General features: G+C 41.6%; 1 protein-coding gene across 3 annotated transcripts in view; it reads left to right on the forward strand.

Annotated features, from left to right (window-relative positions):
• The first annotated feature begins 1,146 nt into the window (after window positions 1–1,146).
• Window positions 1,147–14,885, forward strand: part of lin7a (lin-7 homolog A (C. elegans)) — an 83,840-nt gene continuing 70,101 nt past the window's right edge. Inside the window, exon 1 of one of the 3 annotated variants that reach the window (XM_063057754.1) lies at window positions 1,147–1,329. In XM_063057754.1, the coding sequence (XP_062913824.1) occupies window positions 1,260–1,329 (70 nt within the window). In that variant the 5' untranslated portion in view covers window positions 1,147–1,259. The remainder of the gene's footprint in view (window positions 1,330–14,885) is intronic. The other 2 variants (XM_063057752.1, XM_063057753.1) reach the window with 2 other exon arrangements.

A 14,885-nucleotide genomic window follows, 5' to 3' on the forward strand; every position in this document is an offset into this window, starting at 1 on the left:
ATATTAAATTGCTGCAAAAAAAAGGTAGTGAGGTAGTGTTCGTGGGTTCAGTGTCCATTCGGAAATCGGATGGCAGTGGGGAAGAAACTGCTGAGCGTGTGCCTTCGGGCTTCTGTACCTCCTTCCTAATGGTAGCAATGAGAAGAGGGCAATGAGAAGGGGGTCCTTAATGATGGACGCCGTCTTTTCGAGACATCGCTTCTTGAAGATGTCCTGAATACTAGGGAGGCTAGTGCCCATGATGGAGCTGACTGAGTTTACAACTCTCTGCAGTTTATTTCAATCCTGTGCAGTAGTCTTCTCCCCACTCCCTCCATACCAGAGAGTGATGCGGCCGGTTGGAGTGCTCCTCGCAGTACATCTGTAGAAATTTGCGAGTGTTTTTGGTGACATACCAAATCTCCTCAAACTTCTAACGAAATTCAGACTCTGCCATGCCTTCTTTATAGCTACATCAGTATGCGTACAGGTTAGGTCCTTAGAGATATTGACACACAGGAACTTGAAATTATGTTTGGCAGGCGTGCCAAACATAATCCACAATTCTGAGAAGGCAGTTGCCCCCATTTTCCTCCAAGTATGATCATTTTTAGATATAAAAGTGAACTTTCTATTATTGATGAAATAGCTTCTGAAAGAACAGTAAAAGTAATCCATCTGCCCCGTCAAGCCAGACCCACCACTCACTATGATCATGGTCGACTTGCCCTTCAGGACCAGTTAATTCAACCTCCCGGGTTTCAAAGAAATAATTATCTGCTCTTTTAAACACCCCCAAGTTTTTAACAGATATCTAGATAGGTGCATGGATAGGAAAGATTTAGAGAGCTTTGGATCGAACGCGGGTAGATGGGACTGGCTCACTGGGGTCAACATGAAAGAGTTGGGCCGAACGGCCTGTTTCCGTGCTGTATGACTGTAATGATCTAGGCTCTATCATCCTCCGGAGTTTCACCACCCGAGAATTAATTTCTGATGTAATGGCTGCGCTCCAGTTTCTCAATTCTGCGAACAGTCACAAACTCCTCAGAGGTGACAAACTACGGGTGACATTCTGGGTAACGTGGGAAATTTGGACAGGTATGCATGTCGTTGAGTGGCTATAGAGCTGTTCATCAATCCCTAACGAGTGTACCTACTTGCCGAGCGACTTGCACCAGGAACCCAGGGTGATTTCTGCTGGTGTGTGTTTGCCGCTTGCTTCTTCTAAGCTGATGTGTGAGCAGCGTCACTCCAGCCTTTCTAACCCTCGCCGCTGAATGCGCTCCTCCTTCCCCGAGGCTGCTGCAGACATGGCGACAACACTGCAGCCGCTTACACTGGAAAGAGGTAAGCGAAAGTCCGAACTGTTTCTCACCAAAACTCTCTTTAGTGCTTTTTACATCCGCATTATATTTATCTATGGTGGGATTGGTAGTTTGAAGTGCTAATGAGGAGAAAAAATAGGATTCTTACTTTACAGCTGGTGGACCACAGTGGGGAGGATTTTACTGATAAATGCTTTCGGTGAAGGATTAGGAATCCACGATGGGTTATATTATTTTGAAATATATTCTTCTTGTACGGCCGGTTCCTTCCCCACCCCCTTCCCGCTGCTGGATCTGAAAGCAGAGCGGGGATGCAGATTTAAGATAATTCTCCCTCACGGTCAGGAAATGTGACTGGCTGATGGTGAGCGACAAAGTCTTCAAGAAACACCAGTACGCCGTGACCTGGCCACGGCTGAGGCTCGGTTTGTTCGCTCCTAGCACCGAGACAAATTGGGGACTCGATGGTGTCGAGGTCCCTTAGAAAGTTCGCCTCCCTCAGTTGAATGGCAAATCATATTCGCCCTTCCTCATGAATCCAATTTCAATTAGTCAGGTCAGGATTATTTTTTAATCAAGTTGTTTTGAAACGACGATGATTACGTGAGGCACATTCTGGTTGTGTTAGAGAAAGGTAGCGGATAGCTTGCCGTTTCAAGGAAATAGATTAGGCCCTCTGGAGAATATAAGTAATTGGAAAACAAAAGGAAATTTAAGTCCTCATTTAGTAATCGAGAGGAAATGTATTTTGAATTGTTTGCTCTCTGAAGCTGCTGTTTTAGCTTCCCTTCCAGCTGGGACCACAGGCTCTCATTTTATTTAGGCACCGAATGATCAAGGACAAGAGGTCGTCATGGTCCATCCTGGCCTAGGGAACTTGGGTAAAATTATCCAATTTAGTCACAGTCCTGAATTGGTTCCCAGAGCTCTGCAAGATTTTTGCTTTCAGACATTTCTCCAGTTCCCTTTTGAAAGTAATATTGAATGTTTCCATCAGCCTTTCAAGTAATTTATTCTAGAATGTGACACCTACAGAAGATGTTTCCTCGTGTGATCGCTAGTTCTTTTCCCAGTAGCTAAACTCTGGTCACTAACCATACTGCCAGATTCTCTGACCTGCATGAAATCCTTAACGCTGAACAGTCTGTAGAATGTGCCCTCAGTCTCACAACTCTAGTTAACCGGGCTCACCCTGCCCTCCACTGCTGTCAGGGCAGAGTTTGCACACTTTCTGTGAGACTGCACGAGTTTCGTTCCACATTCCAAAGATGCCCAGGTTGGCCAGTGTAAATTGTCCCTTGAGTGCAGGTTACTGGTAGCATTTGGGGAGATAATGGGTTAAGAACAAAACAGGGTCAGTGTCAGATGTGTGTGACCCAGTGCTTGTTGATCTGTGTGGAGCAGTTGGTTGAAGGGACTGTGATTCTTGGTCAAGGAAACAGTGCCAGTTTACCAAGTATTTTGTGGTAACCAATGTTTGATATTCCTGATTCCTTCTCTAATCACTTCTCTGCTCCCATTCTAAGATCCTACAGCAAGTGCTTAGAACTAACCATGCATGGGCTAAAAATGTTTAATGGAAGATAAATAGTTTTGTTCTTTTTTTATTCGATGTCTTATACATAAAGCTAAGAAATACATAATGTTTAGTGTGGGCACGTGGCCAAGTGGTTAAGGCATTCGACTAGTGATCTGAAGGTCATGATTTTGAGCCCCAGCCGAGGCCTCATGTTGTGTCCTTGAGCAAGGCACTTAACCACAGAGTGCTCTGCAACGACACTGGCGCCAAGCTGTATCGGCCCTTGCCCTTCCCTTGGACAACATCGGTGTCGTGGAGAGGGGAGACTTGCAGCATAGGCAACTGCTGGTCTTCCATACAACCTCGCCCTGGACTGCGCCCTGGAGAGTGAAGACTTTCCAGGCGCAGATCTATGGTCTTGCAAGACTAACGGAAGCCTTTAACATAATGTTACAAGTTTTGCATTCTGCTTGCCCTTACACCTTCAATCACTTGTATGGTTTCACTTACAAGCTCTTCTATTCTTGCATCCCCCTGAAAATTATACCATTTACTTAAAATTCAAGAATAACATTGGCTGCAAAAAGCAAATATTTGCAAGACAAACGTATCACATTCTCATATTATTAGTACAGAAAAATGAAAAATTGAAGAAAATGAGTTTGATAAATATTTAATGGTTTTGTGTTTAAAAAACAATATGGATTTTAATTGTCAGGAACTCTAACTGTGTTTAAAAGCATGGTCAGTAACAAGTTATGAAATGAAAAGGGCTGTGTTATATTGAACTTTTGAAGAAAGGCCAACAATTAATTATGTATACTTGCAACAAGTGAGATTATCACAAGCATGCATTTTAGATCTTATTCTATCACAATTGGATCAAATGTATTTAAATTTTTTCCCAATTTCTGAGTGTTTTGTGATATGGTACATAATAGTTACACAAGCTGAGGGGACCATCTTTTCAGAATACTCAGTGGTATTCTCAGAATCCCACATATACAGTATAATCTCCTTAAGGAAAGTCTCAAGTAACCTTCTTGACCGGATTTGGGCAGACCTGCAGGAACTATCGATCCCTTCATACTAATTACTTTTGAGTGGCAGTGGTTCCACTCATCATCATAGCTTGCCACACTAGACAGCCAGCCACTCTAGTGTTGTTTGGTTGATGTTGAGCAGGTCAGTATCAGCTAAATCAGGTGAGAGTGGGCAGTTGCGCAGAACATGTTCAATGTTCTGCAGCCTTTCGCCACACTCACAGGATTCGCTGGTCTCTAAATCCCACTTCACCATATTGTCTCCCGTCCCACAAACTCCTGCTCTCGCTCTGTTGAGAGTGCACCACTTCCGTCTGTCAAGCAGTGCCCAGTCTGGCAACATTTCCACAGGGTCTTGCACTGTAATGTTTGGTGGGGTTCTGGCTTCTGTTTGTTGCCAATCCTGTATGTTTGGGGGGATGTTCCGTGTGGTAGTTCCTCCACTGTAGTAAAGCTTTTCCTCAATTTTAGGCAGTTGGAAACTGGCACATGATGATGTAGTGGGTGCCGTGGATCCGAGTTCTGTTTACCTTTTTCAATTTTTGTTGTAGTGTCTCTTCAGATCTCTGGGGGAGCAATGCCTGCAAGTCTGTAAGTGATGTTAGTGGGTGTGGGACACAGTGTGCCAGTGATTATTTGGCAGGCTTCGTTAAGCAACGGGTCTATTTTCTTCGCATGGGCTGATCTGCCCCACACAGGTGCACAGTGTTCTGCAGGTGCATAGCAGAGTGCTAGGACAGTTGATCTAAGTGTGTGAACATTAGCTCCCCATTTCGTGCTTGCTAATTTTTTCAAGAGAGAATTGCGAGAGCCAACTTTCCCTTGGAATTTTTGGATGTGGGTGGCAAATGAGAACATCCTATCCAGTGTCATGCCCAGGTAAATTGGGTCGGATGGTGTTCGAGCTCCTTCCCACACCAGGAGATCTTGAGTTTCCGAGCTGCTTCTCAATTCCTCAGGTGGAATGCACACACTTGAGTTTTTGATGGATTTGGGTTTCGAGACCATTTTTCGTAATAGTGCTTCTTTGCTTCAAGGAATGCTGTAAGTTGTACTTCAACTTCTTGGAAGGAGTTAGCTTGTGTTGCTGTGCATAGGTCGTCTGCATAGGTAAACCTGCATGTGTTAGGAAAGGTTGGTTGGTCGTTTCTGTAAACATTAAATTGTAGAGGTGCCAGGACTGATCCCTGTGGTAGTCCATTCTTTTGTGGACACCACCTACTCTTAATTCCATTAATTTCTACATAAAATTTGCTATTTTCTAGGAGGCTTCTTATTACACTGACTGTGGTTTCTTTTTTTAACATTTTAGATAATTTCAGTAGAAGGTGTCCGTGATTCACAGTGTCGTATGCTGCTGTTAAGTCAACGAATACTGCCCTTGTAATTTGTCGCATTTCAAAGCCATCCTCAATATACTGGATTAAGTTCAGGACTTGACCGCAGCAAGAGCAGCCTGGCCTGAACCCGGCTCGGTCTGGTGTTAGAAGATCTTCGCCTAAGGGGGATATTCTTTTCAGTATGAGTCTCTCGTAGAGTTTATGGAAGGTGCAGAGCAAGGAAATCGGTCTGTAATTTTTAGGAATGTTGGGATCTTTACTGGGTTTTAGGAGAGCAACAACTTTGGCTCTTCTCCACTTTTTAGGTATTTTTAATGATCTTAGGCAAAATTAAAAAGGGACAGAAGCCAGTAGAGTGTTTTAGGTCCAAGATATTTAAGGAATTCATTAAGAATCCCATCTATACCAGCAGCTTTGTTGGATTTTAGCTGTGATACGTCATCCTTTATTTCTTCTAGAGTGAGAGGTGGAAAGTTGTTATTCTCGTTTGAGAGAGCTGACTCCATCTCCTCATGTTGCTTTTTCTTTTGCCTCTATTCCTTGTTAATTGGTCGGCCATTTAGTATTAGTTGGTGGCAACCTGATTGGGTGTTAGTTACGGCAGCAATTCTCTGTGGTGGTCTAATGTCTGAGTTGAGTTTCCGAACAGTTGCCTAAGCCTTCTTACTGTTCTTGGTCACGTCTGTGTTTTATCGCAGTTCCTGCCAACACTGTTGTCTCTCTTGTCTCAGTAGGGACAGAACTGACTCTCCCAGTTCAATTGTGTCTTGACCAAATGGGTCTTGGTCATATAAGTTGACATAATCGTCATAACTTTGCTTGATATCACTAGTCGATCCCTGAATATATTTGGTTCTGCAGCCTCCAGGTATGTTCTACTGCACTACTTTCCAGATTAGTCGGACAAATTCATCATAACGATCAGGTTCTGGTTGTATGGTATCGATAAGTTGATCAAGGGATTCTGTGAAAGATGCCCAATTCGCTTTTCTCAGGTTAAATCTTGGTAGGTACTTTTATGGTACAGGTCTCAGAACTGGAAGGGATTCTACCTGGACTGGACGATGTTGGGATTTGGGTATATGTTGGAGGACTGTTCGTGTGAAGAGGTTGGAGCTTATCGAGGTAACAAAGGCAAGGTCTGGGTTGTATCCTTTTCTTCATCTGGCACTTATGAAGGTAGGGGTGTCTTTTGACTCGTATAGTAGCTCAAGGCTGTTGTTTAGAGCCCTGATACAACTTTTCTCCATTTGCATCATCATCTTCGTATTCCCAGTTGGTGCTATGGCTATCAAAGTCACCAGTAATGAGGTACATTTTGTCCTGGAGATCTAGGTTAGGTGGCCACATGAATGGTTCATTAGGGGGTTTGTAGACCGAGATGATATCTATGCGTTTTGTTTCAACTTTCAGAAGTTCCATTGAGCGAGCTTGGATGTTTGCTGTGCTCATTACTATAGATTTATCTTAAACAAATATTGCACTTCCATAAGTTTGGCTAGGGGTGTCAATAGCCAAGTGCATTCCTGGCACATAGGGTTGGTTGTTCAGCCTATGAGTTTCTTGTATGCACAAGATGTCCGGTTTTAAGTTTGCCAGGATTTCTGCTTTACTGTGGCTGAAGCCTTCGATGTCGTGGCTAATGATTTTCATGATTTCCAGTGGGCCGAGGGTTTATCCTTTTACCACACACTGGATCACTTGATCTGGAGCGTAATGTCAGGATTGATCTCCTTTCAGATTAACAGGGTCAGGGCGTGAACGTTCCTGACTCGACCCCAGTGGCTCCACTACAACAACCATACCTCCTGATGGTCTTAGTAATAAAAAAAAAGTGCTTACAATTACTCCTTCAACTAACAGATAATTATGTAATTGAAAAGTTTAAAAAAAAATTCAAATGCTAGAAATAAAAAGCAGAAAATGTTGGTAGTCTACTGAATACTTCAGCCTTTTCTGCTTGTATTTCAGATATTTCTGTAACTTCTGCAAAGCAGTTATTGAAAATCTCATCAATTAATTTTGCCAAGAGTCATAGACAGAATTAACTTTAAATTTAAGAAGACAGATTTGCATTGCCTTGAATTTATCTTGTTCATTATCTACCTCAGGTCACAAGCTCTCACTGAGCAAGTAATCAACAAATTAGAAATGGAATATTCTTCTTCACATGCTGCTGACAAGCCTTCCCAATGCAATTTTCATTTGTTCTGAATTACCTTGTCAAAAGTGTACAAGGATAAGAAAGAAATGGCTTGACATATGTTGTAGATCTCCTTTATAGGTCAGTAATCCAGAGGAAGGCTATGGCAACAATAGCAGCAAACAATCAAGGCACTGAAAACTGAGCCAAGTGTGTTTAGCACAAAGTCAAGACCAATGGGACTGGCTGGCAGAAGCAAATGATGAGAAAACTGTTGACACTCACTACTGTCTGGAATATGGCATTACAATAATTATAGATAACTTGGAAACTACTTGTACTCATTGCATAAATTTAACAATGAATTCATAACATTGAAGAATTTTAATGGAGCTATTTATAAAAAAAAAGTGTGCCTGAAAAATTCAACTGCCAACTCAATGGAAATTTTAAATTCCGCATTAATTCACTCAATAAGTAATATTTTGATCAGTCTGTCCTCACTGGTAGCAGATATGTCATTGTTCACTGACAAAACACAAGTATGGTCATAAGAAGAGTGATACTGAACAACACCTTTGTTTGCGGGCATTATTGGCAAAGCTGCTGTGTGTAAATGTTAACCTCAAGATGTAGATTTAAAGTTGTTGGCTAACGCACCAGAGGAAAAAGGAGGGTTTAGCTTATGTCAAAAGTTGTTAGTCTGTAAGGATGGATGAAACAACTTTCAAAGAGATTTGTAAGTTGAAAAGTTGGTGAGGCTTATTTATTTTTATTGAGATACCGCGCCGGATAAGCCCTTCCAGCCTTTGGGCCGTACCGCCCACCAATCCCCTGATTTAATCCTAGATAATCACAGGACAATATACAATGATAATTTAACCTACCAACCAGTGTGTCTTTGTACTGTGGGAGGAAACCAAATCACCCGAAAGAAACTCACATGGTCATGGGCAGAATGTACAAACTCCTTACTGGCAGTGGTGGGAATTGAAACTGCATCACTGGTACTGTAAAATGTCATGCTAAGCACTACTCTACAGACAAATTTGATAAATAGGTTCTTCTACCATGTCAATAATTCCAAGTCTTGGTGATGTGAAACTTGATGTTAATTGTATTCTCACACATCTGCCACCTTGTCCTCCTGTTTTGCACGGGGAAAATGTTTTCAAAGAAGCTTTCCTGAATTGTTGCCATATGTTCTGAAAAATACAGATTTCAGCCAAGGACACGGTTGCTAAACATGATTACTTAAGATGGAGAATGCGCTGTTATTACTTTATCCTGGACGTGGCTGAGGTGTATGCATGGCATTGAAGCTGCAAATATCAAGGCAAGCAATATTATTCCATCAAACTCCTGATGTGCAGTAATGGGGAGAGATTGGGAATTAGGAATTGAACTATTGTTAATACGTGACTGGGCCAGCTGAGTATCTAGTCAATTGTGATCTCCACGAAGAGGATGAAAGTATATTCAGAGAGGGTACTTTCACTAAATGTTGCTGGGATATTGGTAGACTCCCGTTATTGGAGATCATCATTGCACGGTTTTTAAAAGTGCAAGTACTTCCTGCCACATCAGCAAATGGTTAACTGAAGAAAATTTGTATTTCTTCATGACCAAGCTTTTATAAAGCCCATTTTCCATAATGTCCACTCTAAGGGGAAAAAAAAGCTATTGTGTTTTTCAAATTAAAAGCTCAATTTTTTTTTAGAACTCTGTTAAAATTTTCTATGTCTCCTACTTATTCAGGGAGAGAGTTCAAGAATCTAGCCTTGCTTTTGATGTAAATAAAACTTCTCTCTGTAATCCTCTACCATCTTTCTTTGTTTTAATTTCCCTGAACCTTACACTAATTAAATCTTCTCTCAACATCCTGTGTTCAAAGTAAGTAACCACAGCCTTGCAAATCTCCTAGCAAATCCTTCACTGAAAATTCTCTGCTGCTATTACATCTTAATAGAGTCATAGAATAATACAGCACAAAAACAGACCCTTTGGCCCAACTATTCCTTGCCAACCATAGCATTGTCCCTGCTATGCCCAGTCGCCCACATTTGGCCCATAACCCTCCAGATACCTATCCAAATGCCTCAGTGTTGCAACTGCCCCTTCCTCGACCACTTCCTTTGGCAGCTCACTTCAGGTACTCACAAACAGTCTTATTCCATCAGAGTCCTTGGATAATGTTGAAAGTTGTTAGACTGTACTGTACTATGAAGTAACTTTCAAAAGAGGAAGTTACTTCATAGTCTGAGTAAAGTAGTACTTTCAGATTGCTATTAAATATCTCCCCTCTTGTATCTGCCCAACCCTGGGGAAAAAGACTATGCTTCTTTGACTCATATGTTCTGGTCCTGCCCTCCCTTGGAAAAATTTTGGAAAGATATTTTTGATATTATTCCAACAGTTTTGCGTTTTGATTTACAACCCCATCCTATTATGGCAATTTTTGGTTTGCCAGTGATGGAACATAGATCTTTATCCTCTTCAGCCTGTTGGATGGTCGCATTTGTTACATTAATGGCCAGAAGATCCATTTTATTGAATTGGAAAGAGACCAACCCCCCTACTATATTTCAATGGTTTTCCCAAACTATATCATGTTTAAATTTAGAAAAAATCAGAAGTGTCATTTTTGATCCTTTGGTTAAATTTGAAGAGACTTGGAAGCCATTTATTCAACATTTTCTTATGACGTACTTTGACCTTTTCCAAATCCTTTTTATTAACTTAGATTATATGAATAGAGGAGCGGAGTTGACGACATTAATGAATGTATTCGATCTAGTATATTGGTTCAGCCTTGTTTTGTTGTGTTTGCTTTTTTTGGGTTTAGCCATTAGTTCTATTTTTTTTAGGTTTTTTTGTTTTTTGGGGTTTTTCTTTGTAATATCCTTTTCTTTCTATTTCTATTTTCTTTATGATTAACTATATCAAGAGTTTTGAAATCTATTACACTTGTACGATTTGTAGTCTTTTTTGTATGTTTATTAACAAGGAGGTAATTCCAATCTCTTTGTATCACTATTGTTATTATGTTTATGAACTTGAAAATTAATAAAAAGATTTTTAAAAAAGGGAGACTATGACTATCCACCTTATACATATAGTATCTCTCATGATTTTATGAACTTCTATGAGGTCAGCCCTCGTTTTCAGTGCTCTAAGGAGTATGGATCCAGCGTGGCCAAACTCTCCCTATAACTCAGACCCTATAGTCAAGACAGCATCCTCATAAATCTTGATAATGCTTTTCCTATAACATGGTGACCAAAACTGAGCAAATAACCCCACAAGTGTGGTCTTACCAACTAGATAACTGCAACATAATGTCCCCACTGCTAAACTCAGTGCCCTGACTGTTGAATACCAGCTGCTAAACACCTTCTTCACCAGCCTCTCTGCTTTCACGGCTATTTTCACTGAACTGTGCCCTTGTAGTCCTGGCTCCTTCTGTTCCACAGCACCCATCGCTGTCCCGCCATTCAGTACTTAGATCCTACCCTGTGTTGACTGTTCAAAATGGATCACCTCACACATATCTAAGTTGAAAATTCATTTGCTTCAGACTAATTCCCTAACTGATCTAGATCTCTTTGTAATTCATTGTAACCTGCTTCACTAAATAACGACTCCCCAATTTAGCGTCATCGACAAACTTGCTAATTATGCCCTGTTCATTCACATACAAATCATTCACATACATAATGAACAATAGGTCCCAACACTGACCCTGGTGCACCACACTAATCACAGATGGAGAATCGACTTTCAACCATCACCCTCTGCTTTCTATGATCGAGCCATTTCTAAATCCACCTGTCTAGCCCTCCTTGAATCCTATGCAATCTAACCTTGCAGATCAGCCTGCCATTGTCAAAGGCTTTACTAAAGTCCATATAAACAGCATCCACTGCCCTATCTCTATCTACCCTCTTAGGTGCTTCTTTTAAAAACTCCAAAAGATTTGTCAGACATGACCACCCATGCACAAAGCACGGTTGACTATTCCTGGTCATGTCTTGATGATCCCGGTGATGGAAGATCTTGTTCCTCAGAATTCCCATCAGTAACATCCCTACGTATGAAGTTAGGCTCACCAGCCTGTCTTTCTTGCAATGTAATGACCAAAATTAGATGCATTATTTTAATTGTGGCCTAATTAGTGTTTTATACTCCCCCAATATGAGCTCACTTTTTTTTTAAAAAACTAGCCATGGCAAAGAATACAAAATAAATATCTTGTAACACACATAAAAGTTGCTGGTGAACGCAGCAGGCCAGGCAGCATTTCTAGGAAGAGGTACAGCTGACGTTTCGGACCGAGACCCCTCGTCAGGACAAATATCTTGTGTACTTTTTATGCCTTACTCACTTTCACATTTCTAGCAACTGCACTTTGTTTCATATTAATTTCCATGGACTCAGCATAATCGTACTAAAACACATTTTTTTTCCATTTAAACACTGCCTGCTGATTGTTTTGGAGGATTGAAGGATTTGCCACATAGTGATACTTTAAATCAGCTCTGTTCAATCACAAGGGAAATGAGATGCTAGCTCAAAGTCCCTATATTGTGTCTGAGAATCTAAGAAAACTCACTGACAAACTGACATCATATAAAGTAGACTGATGTCTACTATAAGCCTACTGACTCTCACAGCTTTCTGGACTATTCCTCTTCTCACCCTGTCTCTTGCAAAAACGCCATCCCCTTCTCGCAATTCCTCCATCTCCGCCTCATCTGCTCTCAGGATGAGGCTTTTCATTCTAGGACGAGGGAGATGTCTTCCTTTTTTAAAGAAAGGGGCTTCCCTACCTCCACTATCAACTCTGCTCTTAAACGCATCTGCCCCATTTTACGTACATCTGCTCTCACTCCATCCTCCCGCCACCCTACTAGGAATAGGGCTCCCCTGGTCCACACCTACCACCCCACCAGCCTCCGGGTCCAACATATTATTCTCTGTAACTTCCGCCACCTCCAACGGGATCCCACCACTAAGCACATCTTTCCCTCCCCACCTCTCTCTGCATTCCACAGGGATCGCTCCCTACACAACTCCCTTGTCCATTCGTCCCCCCCATCCCTCCCCACTGATCTCCCTGCTGGCACTTATCCGTGTAAGCGGAACAAGTGCTACACATGCCCTTACACTTCCTCCCTTACCACCATTCAGGGCCCCAAACAGTCCTTCCAGGTGAGGCGACACTTCACCTGTGAGTCGGCTAGGGTGTATACTGCGTCCAGTGCTCCCGATGTGGCCTTTTATATATTGGCGAGACCCAACGCAGACTGGGAGACCGCTTTGCTGAACATCTACGCTCTGTCCGCCAGAGAAAGCAGGATCTCCCAGTGGCCACACATTTTAATTCCACATCCCATTCCCATTCGAGAGTACTTCGAGTACCTGTTCAGTAAAACAACAAGGGTTTCAGTCCATTTTCCAATAACCTACTATGTTACAGGGTGACCAGATTCTCATTCATCTGTGCATAACATCGAAATAGCAACTGTTGACTCCTCTCTTGCTGTGGAAGGAGTGATACTGTGGTGCTAGAAAGGTTGTGAACACTATAGAATTTTCTCTATTTCTGCATAAATATGACATAAAATGTGATCAGATCTTCAGGTAAGTCCTAAAACTAGATAAAGGGAACCTAATTAAATAAATAACACAAGATACATTTTACTTGTTCATTTATTTATTGAGAAAAATGATTCAATGTTACATGTAACACACACAAAAAATGCTGGTGAACACAGCAGGCCAGGCAGCATCGTTAGGAAAAGGTATGGTCGACGTTTCAGGCTGAGACCCGTCCTCAATCCTGTACCTCTTCCTACAGATGCTGCCTGGCCTGCTGCGTTCACCAGCAGTTTTTGTGTGTGTTGCTTGAATTTCCAGCATCTGCAGATTTCCTCCTGTTTGCGCCAATGTTACATGTATTTGTTGGACAAGGTATGTGAACCTTTATAAGTGGCGTGACCCCCTTGTACTTTAATAACTTCATCGAAGTGTTTTCGGTAATGGTTGATCAGTCTTACACATCAGCTTGGAGGAATTTTAGGCCATTCCTCCTGACAAAACTGCTTCAGCTCTGGGATGTTGGTTGGCTTCCTTGCATGAACTGCTTGCTTTAGGTCCTTCCACAACATTTGTATCGGATTAAGGTAAGGACTTTGACTCAGCCATTCCAAAACACAAATTTTCTTCTTTTAAACCATTCTAACCATTGTCTAAACGATTTAGACAAGAGTTGATTTACTCTTGTCTTTTGGATCATTGTCTTGTTGCATTATTCAACTTCTGTTAAGCTTCAGGAGTAAAAGGTCTTGATGCAATTTTGAATTTTGAATTCATTGTACCCTCAATGACTACAAGCTGTCCAGGCCCTGAGGGAGCAAAGTGGCCTGAAATCATGATGCTCCTTCCACCATGCTTCACAGGTGGGATGAACTTCTAGTGTTGGTGTGCAGTGCCCATTTTCCTCCAAACATGGCAATGTGTATTTCTGCAAAAAATTTAAACTTTTGTCTCATCTGTCCACAAAACATTGTCCCAGAAGCATTGTAGAACATTCACATGGTCTTTTCCAAACTTGAGACAAACAGCAGTGTTTTTGTTTTGGAGAGCAGTGATTTCCTCTGTGCTGTCCTTCCATGAACACCATTCTTGTTCAGTGTTTGTTTTATAGTGGACACATGAACAGAGACTTTAGCAAGTTCTAGAGATTTCTGCAGGTCTTTTGCTGTTACCTTGGGTTCTTTTTCACCTCCTTCAGCATTGCAGGTTGTGCTCTTGGTGTGATCTTTGCAGGACGCCCACTCCTAGGGAGAGTAGCAACAGTACTGAGTTTCATCCACTTGTAGACAATTTTTCTTAGTGTGGACAGATGTACACTCAAGTCTTTTGAAATGCTTTTGTAGCCTTTACCAGCTCGATGCATCTCGACAATTCTTCTAAGTTCCTCTAAAGGTTGTTTCGATCAAAGCATAGTGCACATAAAGAGATCTTTCTTGAGAAGAACTGTCAGTAACCTGACTTTGTGTGTCTTTTTTATAGGGCAGGGCACTTCTATAACCCACACCTTCAATCTCATCTCATTGATTGGAACACAGGACTCCAAATAGCTTTTGTCGAAGGCATTACCCCAAAGGGTCACATACTTTTCCCAACAAATGCATGTAATATTGGATCATTTTTATCCATGAACAAGTATCATTTTTTTGTGTTATTTATTTAATTCAGTTCCCTTTATCTAGCTTTAGGATTTACGTGAAGATCTGATCACATTTTAGGTCATATTTATGCAAAAATAGAGAAAATTCTACAGGGTTCACAAACCACTGGGATGTCAAAATGTTGGAGTGAACAGTTAGTTTTTGATGGACTGTAGCCCATGGGGGCTTTGCTGTTGCGTGGGTGGTGGGTGTGCTGATGCTTTATACTAGAATAAGTAGGAGAGAGGGAGAGTTGATGCTGCTTGTGCGTGGGAGGGATGTAGGGGACATTGGAATT

The sequence above is a fragment of the Mobula hypostoma genome, chromosome 9 (assembly GCF_963921235.1).
Source record: "Mobula hypostoma chromosome 9, sMobHyp1.1, whole genome shotgun sequence".
Taxonomy (NCBI): domain Eukaryota; kingdom Metazoa; phylum Chordata; class Chondrichthyes; order Myliobatiformes; family Myliobatidae; genus Mobula; species Mobula hypostoma.